Genomic DNA, 19,870 nt, shown 5'->3' on the forward strand with positions numbered 1-19,870 from the left:
TCGATCACGTGACCCCAGTCCTAAAAGAGTTACGCTGGCTGCCAGTTAAATCACAACTGTATTATCGTGATGCTGTGCTGGCTTTTAAATGAATGACTGGACAAGCTCCCGCTTACCTTTCGTCGCTCTTTTTAAAGCGAGCGGAGTTAAGTGGCCGTGAGACTCGAAACACGCAACTTTTAAACGTTCCTCTTTGTAAAACCTCTACAGGACAAAGGACTTTGTACTATCGAACAGTGTCATTATGGAATAGTTTAGAAAGAAATCTTAAGCTAACCGAATCTCTGAATGTTTTTAAACGAAGATCACGAGGTAAACTCTTACGTGAATTGTTATCTTTATAATACAATATGTCACATAATTCTACCTTATTTTATATCATTTTTATAATTCCTTGGGACGTTGGCTTATTTCATTTTAATTCTAATGTAACTTATTTGGTAGTATTAGTTCTGAAAAGCCCCCATGGGGAGTGCTAATAAAATTTGTATTGTATTAACTTGGTAGGCGACCTCCAGTCACTGCACATAAATGGCTGGTAGTGTAGGATAGCTCAGCCAATCAATTTGCAGCATCCGAATAAGTATATTAGTATAATTCTAAAACTTAGCCAAAGAGACGGCACCCTACATGTAACCGACACGTAAAAAATGTGCAGTAGAACGGGTACAACCTAAAACTATGTTCTGATTGACAAAAGAAAATTGGAGGCCGACGAAACCATTGACTGATAATTGGTTGAGGTGATATTAGCACCATTTTTTGTGCCAAGAGAGGTCGGAAAATTTGAGATAATTATTGAGTTTTGGAAGTCAAGCGCCAATGAAACAACTAAAACGTTATTCGAGAAACGGTTGAACGCAGAAGATGTCAGATTCAGTATTGAAAATAACTGGAATTGAATCCGAGTTTTTTTTTTTTTTTTTCATAAATTGGATTGCTAATAGTTGGCCACTGAAATAGGCCAACACATCTAAATTTTGCTATCATGTTTTAGTAATTTTTCTTCAAACTAAGATGTAGATGGGAAAGAAATTAAATGTATGTTGTTTAGAGTTTTTAATGAAATCCTGTTTAAGCTAACTTTAATTTGCACTTGCCGAACGTGACTCCCACGCCATGATTGGCCGGTGTCACATTTGTGACACGTTTGGTCGGTGTCACGTTAATCTTCGTTTCTATTATTTGACAGACTGGGATAGTGAGACGTTCACGTAATACTTTCTTAATCCACCCTCTGCCCGCACGTCTTGCTCGGCACGTGAAAGGAAAAGAAGAGGCAAGGCCTCACTTGGTTTACTGGAGATCATCGCAGGAGGGAATCGACTGTCACACTAAACCAGGTAAGGGGACGCGTACATGAACAGACTCGTAGCTTTAAATACAGTCCAATTTAACACATCTAAGCCAAGAAAACCTCCAAGATTAGAATGTTCGAACCTTCAAAGGAAAGTATCTCTCAATCATGAAGTAATAATTCACCTATAACCAGTTCGTACGAAGGCATAAAATAATGTTTTTAGAAGCGCTGCTAGCGTATGCATGATGGCTATATGTGAAGGAACATGATTTAAATTAACAGCTGACTAAAACCACAAAATGACATAATCTTAAAATGCGTAGAAGCTCTATGCTGACCACTGCGGAGTGAGTATTGGTCTTTTTCAGCTTTTAGCAAACTTTACTAAAATGTTATACGGATAGACCTTTCGCCGGGTTTCTTAACTATTTCCCCCTGTTAACTATGGTCAAACAGTACCGATGAATTGAATGTTTGGATTACCCTAGAATAGACATGGAAGCATGTCAACAAGAAAAACTAAAGTAGAAGTACTCCAAGTCTCTTAATTTTCCAAAAACCGGGAAACGCCCTGGCAGGGTGCAACCCTCAAGCTCGACGTCGAGTTTTACCTCCATTTTCATTCATACCTCGTTTGTTTCCTTTTTTTCTTACCCAATGTAATTGTGCAAAATTGCCTCAGCGAAGAGAGATGATTCAGCGACAAAACGCCAGTTACAGGAAGATAGCAATGATATTGGGATAACCCACAAGTACCTGGAAGTGGCACTACTTGCAGATGAACAAACCGTGGCCTTCCATGGAAACCTGATCGAGGACTTCTTACTGCTGATAGGCAGCATTGTGAGTAATAAAAACCCTGTACATGTTATGGACAGTACGTAAATGATGTAAACATTGGAAGCTAACAATGAAATACACTGTAGAAACCCTTCTATCGAGGGAGAGGTGGGAATTACAAAATCATGTATGAATTGCTTTCCATTTCGAAGTGTAAAAGATTTAGAGAAGACAGGAAAGGCAAGGTAACTGAGAGCAATTTAAATAGGATTGATGAAATGTTCTGATTACTGCTAACGGAAGCATAAGGCTAGCAACCTTACCTCATAGAAACTTGTATGCCACAGAACCCGAAACCGGTATAGCAGATGTGGATCAGAGTGGGAGAGAAATAAGCAGTATCATTTTGTTTCTAAATAATACTGTTTATAATAAGTACCGGCTTCTAACTCGTTTAATTTTATTTGCAGACAAACGGAATTTACCAAGACTCAACGATCGGAAACATAAAGATTAATTTCGTGGTCACTCGCCTTGTTCTTATCAAAAATACAGAGGTAATGCTTATATTTTGAACAGCTTCTAAATAACAGCAAAGTAACAGTTACTTAAAGGCTGTGGTCAAATATTAGGGATTTCTAACTATTTTAGATTGCTATACATTTGCTCTATCTGTAAATAAATTCAATGCAAATTATCGTTTACATAAAGATTATTCTGGGCCCCCTTTTCGTGCACAAAATATTGTGGTTTAATTCAAAAGCCGGGGATAAGAATTTCGGTGATGAATTTTTTGACAAGAACCCACCAGACTCCAGAAGGACATCTTGTTTACTCCAGACACCCAGTAAAGCAAACACCAAATACATTGCTCGCAGCTCCGACTTTCTATGTGGGCTATGGAACCCTCCCGGCGGGATTCCCATATAGAAAGGACGGGGGTGCTTGTCGTATCTTTTAGGAGTTGAAAAAGCGACTTTGGTACGTTCCTGTTAGGGTGTTCAGCTTCACAAATTTCACAGCGGAAACTTTTGCGGTCCCTTTTACGGTATTGAGCAGAAAGATTTGACAGAAGATCTTGTGTTATTTAAGAATTGGTATACCTCTTAGGGGTGAAAAAAATTCAACCACGCCCACAAAACTGGATCTAATTACCTTTTAGGAGTTCCTTTCAACTTACGACGAGCACCCCGTACTTTTTTTATACGGAGTCTTCCCCTGGTCCATAGAGATGCTTGTGATTGGTTTGTTTGTATCTAAGTTTAACCTTGCCAGCATTGACGGCGTGATTCACTTTTTTCTTGTCACAGCTTGGTATTGATCCATCTGATCAAAATATTCCTCATAAGGCTGTACTTGGTAAAGTAGGTGAATGGGCTCGGAATAACAACGTAAATGATCAATCAGATCCACTGCAATTCGACATAGCTGTTCTTATTCGCAGGTAAGTAACAAATTTCCAATCATGGATAGTTAACAATTATTTGACGAGCACGAGCTGGATATGAGTTGGCTATAACCATCTCATATCCAACAAGCGCGAGTGGAATGATTGTTTTACTAAAATAAGAGAAAAAAATGCCCCTCAAAATACATTTACGCTTGCCATATTTGTAGAGCATGGTGAAATGGCTCAAACACCATGATGGCTAAGCCTATGAAAACTCTTGAATTACATCATCCAATGATCCAGCTTTTAATAAAATGTTCAAATCATTTTTGGGGGGATTTATGAAATTATCGAAAGAATGCAAAAGTAAACCTCATGATTGTAACTGAACAAAAAACAAACAAACAAACAAAAAAAACACACACACACACTAAAGAGGTATAAGTGAAACGAAGAAAGAGCAACAATATTTACATTTTGTGAACTCGAACGTGATATCAATCTAATGTGTTATTATTACTTTCATTTTTATCTTCACAGCGGAAAAACTGGAGGTAAATTGGAACGTATTTCTCATCTTTATTTTTTTAATTTTTGCTGAATTATTTGTGAACTCTTTACCACGTTTAGAGCATGAAGGTAACTAATGTATAATTAAATCTAACCCAGCACCGACTACTTTCTACTTTTGAGTCTATTCTAACTATCTGCCGTTGAGTAAGCAGTAGGTATCTTAATAGTGAAGCAATTTGCGCGCGCTCATTGGCTAATTTTCATTGAGAATAAGCGGGCAGACACATGAATTAATAATTTATGCGATGCGTCAACGAGCGAGAGCAGACAATGGGTTTCACCGTGCTGCTTTTTAATTATAAGCACTTAAAGTGACAATCAAGGGTGTTTTGGCAAGTCATACTGTTGCTATGGTAACTTATTATGTCACAAAAATGATACCAACGTATTCACCAATAATTGTGTAGTTTTATGATACTACGACTGTAGCATCAATAGACAACGAGGGGTTTTTATGATCCATCAAAATGTAAGTCTTGGAAAGTGCTGGAAACTGTCTTGAGCCACCTTAAGAAACAGCAACTTCGTTTCCAGGATCTCTTGTCTGCCCTGGGAACGAGGTTAAAGAAACAAGAGCAGTCAGGAGACCCTCTTCTTATGAAAGCCCGCCAGATGTAAGAGCGATGTTAATGGGAGGTTATTCTCGTGAAGGAAGATGCTGTTTCGTTCGAAATTTAAGCAATAGAGCACTTTTTCCGTGTTTACATCGCCTCATCTAAGGTTCGGAGAATTCGAGACAGCTACGCAAACCCTCGACTACGTCTCGGGTTTGCATAACTTTCTAGAATTCTCAAAGCCCCCCGAAGGTTTAGATGAGGCAATGTAAGCACGGAAAAAGTGCTCTGTTGCTTTTATAAAATAATTTTAACCATTTAACCGTGTTTACATACTTTCATCTAAACACACCTATCGACCACTGAGAGCGCGCGTAGTGGCTCAGTTATTTCATAAACATGGATGTTGATGCTAGTCCTTTCTATTTCCCTTACAGCCTTAGCACGGTTTGGTGGAATTTGTTACTACAACGATGTAGCAAGCGTGGTGAAAGACAACGGTCTGCAGACTGCTTATGTCATCGCACACGAATCAGCGCACAAGTAAGTGAAAAAAAAAAACAAAATGTGTGGCGATGAGCTACTCAGTAAACTTGCATAGAACATACACCTTTTTTGTCCAATAGCCAGGCTTGGCTTAACAATTGTGTGTAAATATTAATTATGATAAGCCCCCGATTATTTTATATTTATCGATCTTTTTACACTATTTTTTTTTTTCACGGCATTCTTGAACACGCTGAGCATGTATATTATCCAGTTGCTATTAGATTTACCAGTTGACCATTTCACAGTTGTCTGCTCGGTGACCTGGCCTTTGAATAGCAACCAGGCTGGAGTTGACCTTGTTTTAACCCTTTGAATATCAAACTTTCGCCAAAAAATACCGGTTTTAAGCGTTTAGTAAGGTTTTTTAGCTGCCATGACGCTAAATAAGCCTAAGTTTTGCTAAAAAAAAGCTTTTTCTTACTAAAAGGAGAGATTTTTCGAGGATTAGGTACAAAATTGAGCAAAACTTCAAGTCCGGGGATGCGCATAAGCCAAAATTTGGACTTTTTTTTGCCATTAACCGTTCTCAATTTCGTTTGTTGGCCTTTTCCTTTCTGTTTTTCTCGGCCCCATTGTATGTTCTTTCTGGCTGCAGTGAAAAGTTGGATGTTAATTACGGGCGAAGTCTAGAAATGGACCTTGATCAATCATAGGCGTTGTGGACCATTTTACCACCGTTTTTGCACCAAAACTGATAACGTCTTTCGATTTGCGACGTCGGAATATTGTCGATATCTAAACCTGACCATTGTGCGGAAAGGGCTAGCCTAGCGCTACTATCTGCTTATCAAGAAATTCTGATGGCATTTAAATTGATGACGTCACAAGTGGCACAAAGAGCACGACCATTAATTACGTATATATATATGCGTAGTTGGTAGTCAAAGGGTTATACAGACCTCATTGCTTTTGCCATGTAAATGCACCTAGTTAGCATTAGAACAACTTGATTTACTCAACAAAAGCGGTGAGGTCTGTGTCAAAACAAGGTCAACTCCAGCCTCGCTGCCATTTAAAGGCCAGGGGCCCGTTTCTCGAAGGCCCCGAAAAGTTTTCGCACCCGAAAAGCCATAGCGAAATCTCAAACCTTTCGACTAGTGAGCTTTTTCATTCATATGTTCTTAGGAACAGAGTTTCTCTTCAGACAAGAAGTTTCAGGCGTATACACCTCTCTGTCTTTAAATACCGATTGACTAAAAAATGGCTTTTCGGGCCCGAAAAGTTTCCGGGGCTTTCAAGAAACGGGCCCCTGGGGTCTGTTTCTCGAAGGTCCCGAAAAGTTTTCGCATCCGCAATGCCATAGCAAAATCTCGAACCTTATGATTACAAAGCTGTTTTATTCACACATTCTACATATGAACAGAGATTCCCTTCACACTGAAGAAGTTTCAGGTGTATACACTTTTCCGTTTTTAAATACAGATGAACTAAAAATGGCTTTACGGGACCGAAAAGTTTCCGGGGCTTTCGAGAACCGGGCCCTAGGTCAGCGAGCAGACAACTGTAAAATGGTCTATTATCTGTCATGTCTTTAACTCTTTAACTAGCCTTGTTATGTCGTTAACTCGTGACACCCCCATGCTCGTATATACTTCAAGTTATCCTTTAGGGCGGAGCTTCCGCAATGCAGTCCATTCGGAAGTAAGCCACCGATATAAAATCTTCACTTCACCCTACTCAGTGTTGGCAACCGGCAAATCCTGATGTGCACCAGTTTTGAATTGTCTTATTAAGAATGAACATTGGCGAAAAAAATACATTGGGAATAAGGAAGTGTTCAAAAACATTAATTTCCAGGATTGTAGATAAAATGTGGTTGTGCGGCGCTTTGCAAAATGCCAAACTAATGAATTCATGGAAATCGCGAGAGTTTGTTGAATAAAAGACCGATAGCCCGCGGAATGTATATATGTTGCCAGCTACTGCGCTTCGAGATATTGAATACATTTATATATATAAATAACCGTAACAATCCATGCAATGCTAACATCGATGTGAAAATTGTTTGTCTTCTCACAGCCTCGGGGTGGGTCATGATTCTGAAGGTAACGTGTGCCCCAATCATAAAAATATCATGTCAACGGTGTTTCAAGGAGGACCTGGGTCTGTGGAATGGTCTTCGTGTAGCATGACGAAGATTCAGGACTTCCTAGTGTAAGTTTTTTTTTTCGCGATAGTGTGGACAATGAACGTTTTTTTGTTTTGTTTTTTTCTTTTTTGTTTTTTTTTTTTAATTTGGACTTCCCCGTGTCCAGCTGTGGAGGCGTGACGGCCTCATGACTCGTGCGCTTGCCTCCCGATCGAAAAGTCCAGGTTCGAAAACCTGGCCATCCCACTGACCATACCACTGGCCATCTCATTGGCCGAGGACATTGCGTTGTGCTCTTGGGAAAGCCACTTAACTCACACAGTGAGCATATAAATAAGTACCGGCGAATTTAATGCGGGGGTAACCCTGTGATGGACTGGCATCCTATTCAGGGGGAGTACAACTACTCCTAGTCGCTTCATGCTACTGAAACCGGAGATAAGCGCCAGCTTGATGGGCCACTTAACTCGTATGCAGACTTAACGTTTGCCTCCCTCTAACAGAGAGCAATAATGAGTTTACAATTCCCCTCAGCATGACCAGAATCATTTCAAGATCTGCCAATACTGAGTTATCCATTTAACTTTTCTTTTTTTTTCCCATTTCAGGAGCAGCAATTCTGTTTGTTTGGATGATGTTCCTTCCTCAACCCGCCCAACACCCCAAAGCTCATTCCAATCCATGCTGCCAGGTCAACTAGTCGACGCGGATAAGCAGTGCGAAATCCAAAATGGGGTTGGATCCAGAAGATGCCCTCAAAGAGAGGTACAAGTGGAAGTAAACCGGATCTTACCAATGATATAGCTTTTGGAAAGGAGAAATAACCTGATACAACTATGATTTAGCTATAAAAAATTGCAAAAACACTTTTCTTAAAAACATCTAAGAATTTTTTAAGCGGTTAAAAAATACACGACGTTTCGACGTTCTCGGACGTCATTATCAAGTAAAAAAAAAACAGTATGAATATTCAGTAAATACAAGAAGAAAAAAAACAACAGTTCATGAATAAGAAAGGTAAGATAAAAATATGCTACAAGCTAAAAAAAGAGTTTAGCACTGATGAAGTCATTCTGAGTGTTAAGGCTAGGCCTCAGCTTTTTGATGAAAAGCGTTTGGTAAAGGAGGCAGTATATAATAATAATAATAATAATAATAATAATAATAATAATAATAATAGTAACTTTATTTAACTCTCAAATTTCCCGTGGCACTTCTTGAGAACACGAAATTGGCCCTCATTAAGAAGATTTTTGTTACCGTGAGCTTCTGAAAGGTGTTTACCGATAGCCGAATACTTTTGTTCGGCAATGCGTTGATGAAGGTGTCGGGCTACGATGAGATTAAAAAAGTACATATCAAGTCTATCAGACAAAATTGAAAATGGTGTTAAAGCTTCAAAGAAAAAATGAGGAGAAGACAATTTATTTAGTTGAATTTCGCTTCTTTTAGATTTGTTGAAAAATGTTTTAATCACATTGCTTCAGGGTTTTGCATGACCTTTCAAACGCCTTGCCTGAACCCTGAAAATCCTTAACCCTGAGAATATTACTTTAAATGAAAAGTGGATCTTGTAATGAAAGGAGAGGAAAAAAAGGTTTTTTGTTGCTGAATTTCACTTCTTTCAGATTCGTTTAAGGTGGCCGAACACAGTTTTCGCGCGCGCTTTTGCTGATGCAGTTCAGCGCGCGCACAAGGACTGCAAGAAAGAAACATGCCGAAAATCGTCTGTGTCAAAATTTTATTAGAACAGTGTTGACAGGAGGGATTTAAAGTCAATTCGTAGTGGGCAAATGATGAAAAAAATCTAACGACTGGATTTTTTTTAAATAAACAAAAACCATTTTTTAAGCCTTGTTTTTAACCAGCCCCATTGCCATGGCAACAGCACACACCATAGCCAAAATGCGAGAATAAACCCTTCTGAGGTTAACCTTGACTCTTGCAAAAAACGGGCGCCAAAGCATAAATAGTTTAAAAGTAATGGTGAATTAGGCATAGGCACTTGAAAACTGTGTTCGGCCACCTTAAAAACCTCTCTTTCTATCACATCGTGTTGGGTCCCAAGTTTTGTAATGTCTTGCCTGAACCTTATAAACCCTTAAACCCTGAAATGTCACTTTACAAGGAAAACTCCATGGGAAGTCTTTGCAATTTATCAGCATCTCTCACATATTTTACATCGTTTCATTATATTTTTCCACTAAATTTACTTGTTCTTCTTTTTTACATTTCAGGTTGAATGCGGCTCTCTTTACTGCACAGAAGATGGCTACTTGTGTCATTCTCGCTCGTTCAGACCTCTTGATGGGACGGCGTGTGGGTTTCGTAGTGTAGGTCTATGCTTGTTGTCAATAGTTGTGTTAGCTCCTTGTTTGGGCTAAGAAAAAGTTTGCCAGCAAAAAGACGTTTTTTGCACCTTATTTTTATAAGAAGTCTTTCTTTGCGTTACTGAAGCTGAACGCGTTCCTAAGTTTTTAAAACAATTGAGTCCAATATTCTTATATTGAAGAAAAGTGCCGAGTTGAAATCAGGTTGGACAGAATGAACAGGAATATGTGTTAATGTCTGCCTCAACCTCGTTCAGGTGCTATAGTTCGAACACACTTTTTTGCCGTTGTCGATAAGATTCCAGGCAACGCTGCTCGCGTCAATGTGTCACGCAATGCCTTTTTCAGCTCGCGCTTTAAAAAAAAAAAAAAAAGAAAAATTTCCTTTGACGTTGATGTTGTGATAAAAAACAAACCGAAATGTGGTTTAGTGTGGTCTGTACTCTTATCGACAAAGATACGCGTCATCACAGTAGTCAAAATTTGTTGTGGACTCACGAGGCGCAGCCGAGTGAGTCTTGACCACTGCGATGACGCGCATCGTTGTCGATAAGAGTACAGACCACACTAAACCACATTCGATTTGCTAAGTGGTGGAATGCGGAAAACGTCCACCGACCCGAACATAGACTATGTTTTTCACATGGAAGAAAGACTAAGCCCAAAATGACTCTGGCAACCTCGCTATGTGATCCTTTAAAGATAGACTTTTTCAGCCGTTGATGTTTTTACTTTGCTTTAAATGCATTAACATTGTCGAAGTAGTCTGCGGATCCCGCACTCGGGGATCCACAGCTACTTTAACAATGTTATGACGAAATTGATGATCAATAATAGGACAGACGCATCAAAAACTGACGTCAATTAGTTAACTAATTGAGATTCCGCAAGTACTTTCTTACTTTTATTTTGAAGTGGTGCATTAAGGGCCACTGTGTAGACAACGGTTCACCAATGACCAATGGAGGTTGGAGCGAGTGGTCTGATTACACAGCTTGTACTCGATCATGCGAGGGGGGAGTTCGTTACCGAGAAAGAACATGTACTAACCCACCGTAAGTAATTCGATTCTAGCGTCATCTTATTTTTTTTAAATCTTGAAAAATTTTACGACAATATTATGATGGATGCGGGTGTTGACTATAAGCAATTATTAAAACCTGAATCACTAGATAATGCAATTCGAGTGGTTTCACCGGTTTGGCCATCAAGGGTTATATAGACAATTGGCCTCCCTTTTGCGCGAGAATATGCTAGAATATTTGTCCGCGGACATTATCTGTTCCAAGAAGCAGAGGAACAGATAATGTCCAAGGACAAATATCCGAGCATATTTTCTCGCCAAATGGAGGTTATTGTGTTCACCATCCTTCAAACATTTTTCACAACACGCGCAGTTTAAAAAAATAGGGAATATCACTCGCACATCTCCCAGATTTAGCGGGGGTATATTCAGTCACGTGACTCGCTTAGACCAATTGCGCAAAAATAGTTGATGGTATGAGATGGTAGACAGCCAAGGAGGCGAGTTGGCTAAATTCATCTTATATCCAACAAGCGCGAGTGGAATAATTGTTTTATTAAAAACGCCCCCTAAATATGGAAAACAAAACTAATTAAAAAAATAAAAACGCCCCAAACAACCACCCGCACGCTTACCATGATATATTCGTAGAGCATGTATAATGGCTCTAATAATCCATCAAATATTTTCGCTCTCGCGCGATTGGTTTAAACGCGTCACGTGACTGAATATTCCCCAGCTAAAACTGGGGAATATCCAAGTGATATTCCCTAATTTTCAAAGCCGCGCGTGTTCCGAAAAATATTTGAAGGCCAATCATGAATATAATAATCTCCATTTGGCGCTAAAATAAGCTCGGATATTTGTCCGTGGACATCTGTTCCTTAACGCCCACAGTTTTCCTCGAGTTACGCTCTCTGAAAACTGTTCGCTTCTCGAGACAGATAATGTCCAGGGACAAATATCTGAGCATATTTCCGCGCCAAATGGAGGCTATTGTTTATATAACCCATGATGGCTAAGCCAATGAAAGCTCTTCAGTTGCATTATCTTAATGATATAGTTTTTAATAAGAGCCATTATACCATCCTATACAAATATGGTAAGCTTACGCGTGATTTTTCGGGGCATTTTTATTCTTATTTTAGCTTAGTGTTCTATATTTTTTTTTTGGGGGGGGGGGGGGGTTTAATAAAACAATTATTGCGCTCGCGCTTGTTGGACATGAGATGATTATAGCCAACTCGCTAATATGCACCTCGTTGGCTATCTATCATATCTTATTATCCAACTGCAGCGAATACTGTTCAACAGTACAAATATACAACGATATTGTACAGTAGAAAGCCTGTTTGGCGTACAGGTCGGCGTGCGCACGCAAAACTGTCACACTCTCCCTCTTTCACAATCTCGTTCCCAGAGTCTTCGTTCTCCTTGACCAGCGGTCGGAAAACGAGAGCTCTGGGAACAACCATTTTGAAATAACCGAATTCTGGTAATTCTGCCCATCCGGTTTCACTGCGCAGTCTGCATCTATGACGCATGCCTAAAATGGTTGTTCCCAGAGCTCTCGTTTTCCGACCGCTGGTCAAGGGAACGAAGACTCTGGGAACGAGATTGCGCCTTTCATTGATAAACTTATTGACTAAAGCTGTTGGATAATAAATCTCTTATTAGATGTTTTGGTGTGGAGTATCGCTGTATATTTTTACTGGTTGTTTGTATTTTGACGAGCCCGTAGGGCTCGTCAAAATAAGGCACAACCTGTAAAAATATACAGCGATACTGCACACCAAAACATCTAATAAGATAAATATATCCAACGCGCGCTCGTGGAATAATTGTTAAATAGGCAATATTCGTATTCTCAGTATTAAACTAGAAATAGCTTGCACCTTAGGTTAATGCGGGTAGTCTTTTGACATGTAAATGACATTAATCTCTTTTTAATGATATTCCCCGCAGGAGCCTCCATTGCAAGCTAGTTCCAGTCCAATACCGAGAATGCGAATATGGCCTATTGAAAATTACAATGTTTATAACCACTCAAGCCAATAGATTCTCAATACAAAACGTCTACATATCTGAGTCCAGACTCTATTGCGTCACACGATCACTAAGTTTAGTGTTACTTCGTTGTTCTTAAACTATCATTATCTCGCTTGAGTTTTGCATGTTGATGTTTGTTAAAATATCTTCTATATTTTTCTTATTAGACCACAAAATGGAGGAGACGAATGTCATGGGTCATCGAAAGCATACTGGGAAATATGTAACAGCGATGTAAGAGCAATGAACAATAAATACATTTTTGTTTGTTTGCACGCGTTCTTTATTGTATAAATGTTAGCATATCAGGTTTCTTGTGAAAATGTTAGCATATCAGGTTACATAAAATATTTGCATTTCCGTTTCTAAAATTAAGCTTTATTGGTTCTGGGATAGGAGCTAATCAGTAACAATTAGATCATGAGCTTGAGATTTCTGTGAGGTGATAGTTGATGAGGCCGAAGGCCGAATCTTCTATTACCTCATATAAATCTAGAGCTAATAATCTAATTGTTTCAGTAGAATTCTAACTGAAATTTTCTTGAAATAACGGTTTCCAATTACTTGTTGACGTATTGTATAGCTTTGCGCCTTAGAAAGATCGCTCGGATTGAATTGTCATTTGAAATTGTAGTTTGTAGTATTTTTTGCGCGCGCATCATTTTTTCCAATAATTGCAAGTTTTTCAAAGTCAAGAAACCTTTAATGTTCTTCTTTTAGTCTTCTCAGGAATTGAATCATCGATTTGCATAAAAAAAAGGTCGCCATTTCGTAGACGACCTCCAGCCACTGCACACTAATGGCTGATAGTGTGCGATCACTCAGCTAATCAGATTGCAGCATTTGCATGAGTGTTCAAGTAGAATTCTACTAATGATAGTTATGGTAACCTCCCCTTTCCCCTTACAATGTTTGTAAGGTCACGTGTCCATGTAGACCATGTGCTTGCAACTCACCCCGATCTGTCTAGGGTGATAAGAAGTGTTGTTAAACTTGGGTTGTCGTTTGACATTTCTAATAACACACTAAATTGATTTTAAATAAATTGAAAAATCGACATCCGAAAAACCAGTCAGGAATATTTTTTATTGATCAGGAGTTTTTTTATTTACAAGTGCCATTTTGTTTTCGTTCCTTTTCAGGTGGAGTGTGATTGGTCTGAACCATCTTTTCGTGAGCAACAGTGCAAACAAATAAATTCCGGCTACACAGCTCACTCTCGGCCAAGTATGTTATAAATTAAGTTTCATTTGAGCTTGATGTGCATCACAAACTAGTTAATTAAACAGAAAAATTCCAGTCTGATTCAACTTATAATAAGAAAAAGTCGATAATAACAATGCGTCTCTAGAAGGCCATCTCGTAGTCTCGGTATTTGGTTTTTTTTTTTTTTCATAATGCGACAATGAGCACTTAATGACTGGCCCTAAGGGAAACAGTGAGTTTTGTTTCATTTGTGACAAGTGTTTTGTTTTACCTCCCAACTCAAAAATAGCAAAAAAAAAAAAAAAAAAAAACTGCGAAGAAATCGTTTGCTTGACGCCGGCCAGCTCACAAATTTGCCGCCGTTTCAAGGAGCACGACCTGATCACGTGCGAGTCGAAAGTTCAAGTTGTTGTTTCCCTAGGGAGATAGTGAGCTTTGTTCGCCCTAGGGAGTTAGTGCGTTTTGACCCACCACACGTGACACGTTCTTATCCAATCGGAACACGTATTTGAGTTGGGAGGTATAACAAAATTATTTATTGCACATGACGTATTTGTTTCGATCCTAACTAAACCTCAAAAGATCTGTTGCGTTTGAAAGATTTTCACTTTACTCGGATTTTTGAGCTTTGGACAAGTAAAAAGAAAAAGAAAAAGAAAAGAAAAGAAACGTTACAAATCAAAGTTCTCGAATTGTTGACGCATATATCTCGTAATTCATGGGAATTCCATCTCGTGTATAGCCCGACCCATTCCATGTTTCAGTCTGGTCGTGTAGACTGAACGAGGGATTGATGAGGTTTAACGATACTTTAGCTGAGGATTCGTCACGATTTAACTATCAGCTGTCAAATAGTCCGTTTTAAACTTGTTACTGATACATATACTCTTCTTTTTTTTTTCTTTATAAAAATACATTTTATAAGAATATTGAAGCTGAAATTTACGAATTTTTTTTGAGAACATTTTAAGAATAAACCCGAGACTTAGATTAAAAGAATATAATTTTTTGTGTTGAAAATTTGTAAATACATTACAATTATATGCTTTTCACTGAACAGTTAAACTAGAACTCATATCAGGCTTTATTGCCTGCAGCCTGGCTCCAAAATAACTTCAACGGCACTAAAGTCGAACCGAGATGTCATACGCTAAGAATATTCAAAATAATATTTTCAGCCCCAAAATCGGCAGAAAATACGAACAATCAGCCTGGAACGATAAACAATGCAATGTGACAATGCTATGTGACAACACTGCTCTTGGTTTTCTTGTCTTCTAGATGTAAATCCTTGTACATTGCTCTGTCGGCTTGGAAGTGTAGCTAAACCCCATGGAAACGTGATTGACGGAACTCGGTGCGGCTCAGAACGATATGACTATGATGTCTGCATACAGGGACAATGTCAGGTAATATCCCTTGATCTAAGCGGTCGGTAAATAACTATCATTAGTATATACCACACAAGTGAATAGTGCTTTTCGCCCGCCCTGATTGGTTAACTCGGAGGTGATTAGCAAGTACTATTCACCTCCGAGTAGCCGGTACGAGAGATTTTAAAATTTCCGACCGCTTGTCACACATAAAATATCGTTTTGGTCCGCTAATTATTCAGCTTGTGTGGTATATACTAAAACAATTATTCACCTCAGTGTCGCTGAAAGTGATGGATATTTACCTCCACTTCGGTGAATAATTGTTAAATATTAGTGTAAGTGCTAAAAAGCCTGATGAGATAAAAAAAATGTAAAGTGGACCAGCAAACTTTGAGAGATTTAAGTTCAGCTCACCACCGTTCGCTAGCAAAATGTCAGCTAGTAGAAATCAGTTGACGAATTAAATTTTTCTTGTTTGCCATACAATAAAAATCTTATTAACCAAGCTTAGTTGGTCTGTATGGGAGAATCTTGACCTAGGTCGTGTGTACAGACCTCACTGCTTTCGGTCTGTACTCACGACGTCGGTCAAGATTCTCCGATAAAGACCTCCTGCTTGGTTAATAAGAGCTTAGAGGTTAGATAGACAGAGAGATTGATACATGTAGATTGGCTTATTTAACCAGGGGCTCATTCAGGGTATACAAAGTAAAACTGGTATCACTGGAGGCTCTAACGATTAAATCACAATTAAATTTTAATCTCTATTGACAAGTGGTACATTTTTCGAGTTGATCAACTCGGTTTGAGAATGCGCTTATCATTCAGGGTCGAGTTGTTCGAAAGCCGGTTAACGCTAACCCAGGATGAAAAGTTAACCGAAGTATTGATTTTTCTTGGATAAAAGTGTTTTTCACTGCTTTTGTTTTTGTTTTTGTTTGTTTGTTTGTTTGTTTGTTTTTGTAGCTTGAGATTATTCAAACTTAAAACTGAACGACAAACAATGTCAACAGAAAACTTCACTGAAATCAAAATTCTTGCTTATCCTGGGTTACCTTAATCGGGCTTTGAACAACCCGGCCTGTGCTACTTGTTTTATATTTTTTCTTTATCGTAAATGAAAGTTGCTCTCTTAATCCCGCTCTCTGTCACTGTTATAAAAGAATTGGTTCGTGCTATTAGCAATTGCGCCACCTAAGTTAAAGATGTAATTGCTCTCCAAACTCAGCTCCTAAGTGTATTCGTAACTAGACAGAAAAAATAATTAAAAAAAGGTAACTAGACAGACGCACGCAAAACACGAACAATTCTTGAATATCTTGAAATGGCGGAGTTGAATCTGAGTTCTCTTCCGACGGAGAGTGAACTCGTTTTGATTCAATTTTCTGATTGATATGCAGAAGGAGCACGTCCTTCCTGTGTTTATTATTTTATGTTTCTATAGTTTAGCAATATTGGGCATCCACATGAAGAAGGAATTAACAAGGCCGCCTGTGATGCATTGTAGTAAAACGCTATTTTGTTGGCAGCTCTTTGCTCCAGTGATATTGTCGTCTCTGATTCATCAAAAAGATAGAATAAACTAAATTTGTAAATAAAAGCATTTTGTAGCATATCAAAATAGAGGGGATATTGTGCCTCAGCTTCTTGAGTTTTATGCCAGCGCTTGTACTTTTACATATTGTTTAATTCCAGGAGGTAGGGTGTGATCACATACTTTATTCTGGAAAGGAGAAGGATAGATGCGGAATTTGCGATGGAAATGGAGACTCATGTACTCTTGTGCAGTCCAACTACACAGAAAACTATATGACAGGTAAAATTCTTAATCGCTTTTCTTCTTCTTCTTCTTCTTCTTCTTCTTCTTCTTCTTCTTCTTCTTTTTAATCTTCTTCTTCTTCTTCTTCTTTTTCTTCTTCTTCTTCTTCATCGTCTTCATCATCTTCATCTTCTTCGTCTTCGTCTTCTTCTTCGCCTTGTTCTTCTTCGTCGTCGCCGTCGCCTTCTTCTTCTTCTTCTTCTTCTTCATCATCTTCATCATCTTCATCTTCTTCGTCTTCGTCTTCTTCTTCGCCTTGTTCTTCTTCGTCGTCGCCGTCGCCTTCTTCTTCTTCTTATTTTTCTTCTTCTTCTTCTTCATCATCTTCATCATCTTCATCTTCTTCGTCTTCGTCTTCTTCTTCGCCTTGTTCTTCTTCGTCGTCGCCGTCGCCTTCTTCTTCTTCTTATTTTTCTTCTTCTTCTTCATCATCTTCATCATCTTCATCGTCTTCGTCTTCGTCTTCTTCTTCGCCTTGTTCTTCTTCGTCGTCGCCGTCGCCTTCTTCTTCTTCTTCTTCTTATTTTTCTTCTTCTTCTTCTTCTTCTTCTTGTTCTTGTTCTTGTTCTTGTTCTTTTTCTACTTACTCTTCTGATCTCGATCTTCCTCTTCTTCTAGTTGTTCTTCTTGCTCTTTCTCGTCTTCGTCCTCTTTTCTTCATCTTCTTCTTCTTTTACCTCTTCTTGCTCTGTTTTTTTCTTCTTCAGTATTTGAAGGTAATATCATGTTTATCGCGGCGTCGTAACCTGATGTTTATCCCTTACACATATACAGTTATGGTACATTCATTTAATTCTTATTATTTAAATCGTATTGGTTTATTGCAGAATGGGATCCCCCGGACACCATCGTTGATCTACCTGTGAATATTTCCAATGCTGTGTTTCAGCAGATCGGGAATGTAGCGCAGTACAACTTTATTGGTAAGAATCTTAAACTCCATCCTTGGACAAAACCAGTTTGAGTTCCCATAAAAAGCCATTATTAATAAAGGTAATAGGACTGAGTGAAGTTCAGTTCGGTCTGTAACCATACGAGTGATCAACAAAATCGGGCGACCGCGAAGCGGGACTCCGATTTCTTAATCACGAGTATGATTACAGACTGAATTGGACGACGCAAAGCCCTGTTACCAATTAATCAAAACTATGACAAAATTCGAGAAACGAAAAAACCATCGATTGAGCGCTGAACGATTAAACGTCGTTATGAATGCTGAAAAACACAGCAGTTTACTCAACAAAGTGCACCGCAGCAGCGCGCGCAAAATGACGCGCACTGTCCAATTACGAGCATGACGCGTACACTGTCATATTAATAATGGTAATAGGACTGAGTGGAGTCCAATTCGGTCTGTAATCATACGAGTGATTAACAAAATCGGACGACCGCGAAGCGGGAGTCCGATTTGTTAATCACGAGTATGATTACAGACTAAATTGGACAACAAGATGTCCTGTTACCAATTAATCAAAACTATGACAAAATTCGAGAAACGAACAAACCATCGATTGAGCGCTGAACGATTAAACATCGTTATGAATGCTGAAAAACACAGCAGTTTACTCAACAAAGTGCAACCCAACAGCGCGCGCAAAATGACGCGTACTGTCCAATTACAAGCATGACGCGTACATTGTCCAATTAATGCTCAAATCGAGCTGCTGGTAGCCAATCACGTTCGAGAATTTTGTTATAATTTTGATTAATGCTGAAATCGGGCTGCTGATAGCCAATCGCGTTCGAGAACTTTGTTATAGTTTTGATTAATCCTGAAATACGACTGTTTTGAAAACAGAAGTCTTTTGTTTTGCTATAAAAAGGTATCCGTGTGTCGTGATGCCCGTTCATTATCCAATACGGCAGCGTTTAGGCTATCCAAGACTCAAAATGACAGTTTGATGATTCGAACTTACAATGATTTTTTTGTCCATGAATAAAACGATGTCGTGTTTTAGCTATATCGTAAGCCTCTGGGAGTAATTTATGCCAACACTGGAAGATTCTTTAAATATTTATAAAGGTTTGATTGCCAATTCCAGTCCCAACCTTTTAATCCAGAATACCTTCTATAAAGTTATTTCTGATGATTTAGTTAATCGTTACCAGCCTTATTTGGCTTCACGACAAATTAGCTGCATGTTTTCATGCCCGAACCCGCAGTGGAAGAGTCATACGAGATCCTAAGAGACTGGACGTATAACTTATCCACCCCTCCTTGGACATTGCTGAGTTACTGTATATTATTATATTATGGTATGTCTTGTTGGTCGAAAAGCACGTATGATCGCCAGTCAAAGATTTGGTTGTAGTCTATTTCGAGTTGTCCACTGAGAGTAAATGAGTGAATCTTTCATTGACACGTGCGAATAAAGCCAATACATGTTGAACTGAACAACACGTAAAATCAGCTCTCGATCCTAAGCATAAATGTAGACTATTCTGTTCCATTTTCAGGTATTCAAGATGGAAATGGAAAATATTTGATTCGAATACCCACTTGGTCACACAAGGTTCTCTACAATGCTGGAACAAGAATATACTACAACAATAACTACCAATTTCCAGACCGCTTAGAAATTGACGGGCCAACGAACATGACACTTAAAATAGTGGTGGGTAACTTTATTGTCACACATATGCAAATTATGATTGTAGGGATGGGGGTAGGGCGGATGGGGTGTGGGTTAGTGGCAACGGCAGTGGCAACGGCAGTGTATGTAATCTCCCTCTCTTCTGAGATTTCCTTGTATATATGTAGTTTAGTAAGGGATTTACTTTGTGCTGCTGCAACTCTCTTTACAAAAAGAGTTTGATGTGTCGAATCTTTC

General features: G+C 38.8%; 1 protein-coding gene across 3 annotated transcripts in view; it reads left to right on the forward strand.

Moving 5' to 3' along the window:
- The window catches only part of LOC145491651 (A disintegrin and metalloproteinase with thrombospondin motifs 1-like), a 33,038-nt gene that overhangs the window by 5,880 nt on the left and 7,288 nt on the right, over positions 1-19,870 (forward strand). For all 3 annotated transcript variants that reach the window (XM_081470863.1, XM_081470865.1, XM_081470864.1), the window contains exons 6-21: positions 1,193-1,343; positions 1,983-2,143; positions 2,551-2,637; positions 3,391-3,524; positions 4,011-4,024; positions 5,035-5,140; positions 7,166-7,300; positions 7,844-8,000; positions 9,473-9,568; positions 10,481-10,620; positions 12,806-12,872; positions 13,781-13,865; positions 15,126-15,253; positions 16,916-17,036; positions 17,867-17,962; positions 19,497-19,654. In XM_081470863.1, coding sequence (XP_081326989.1) covers positions 1,193-1,343; positions 1,983-2,143; positions 2,551-2,637; positions 3,391-3,524; positions 4,011-4,024; positions 5,035-5,140; positions 7,166-7,300; positions 7,844-8,000; positions 9,473-9,568; positions 10,481-10,620; positions 12,806-12,872; positions 13,781-13,865; positions 15,126-15,253; positions 16,916-17,036; positions 17,867-17,962; positions 19,497-19,654 — 1,836 coding nt within the window. The remainder of the gene's footprint in view (positions 1-1,192; positions 1,344-1,982; positions 2,144-2,550; positions 2,638-3,390; positions 3,525-4,010; positions 4,025-5,034; positions 5,141-7,165; positions 7,301-7,843; positions 8,001-9,472; positions 9,569-10,480; positions 10,621-12,805; positions 12,873-13,780; positions 13,866-15,125; positions 15,254-16,915; positions 17,037-17,866; positions 17,963-19,496; positions 19,655-19,870) is intronic.

The sequence above is a fragment of the Orbicella franksi genome, chromosome 7, assembly GCF_964199315.1.
Source record: "Orbicella franksi chromosome 7, jaOrbFran1.1, whole genome shotgun sequence".
NCBI classification, from domain to species: domain Eukaryota; kingdom Metazoa; phylum Cnidaria; class Anthozoa; order Scleractinia; family Merulinidae; genus Orbicella; species Orbicella franksi.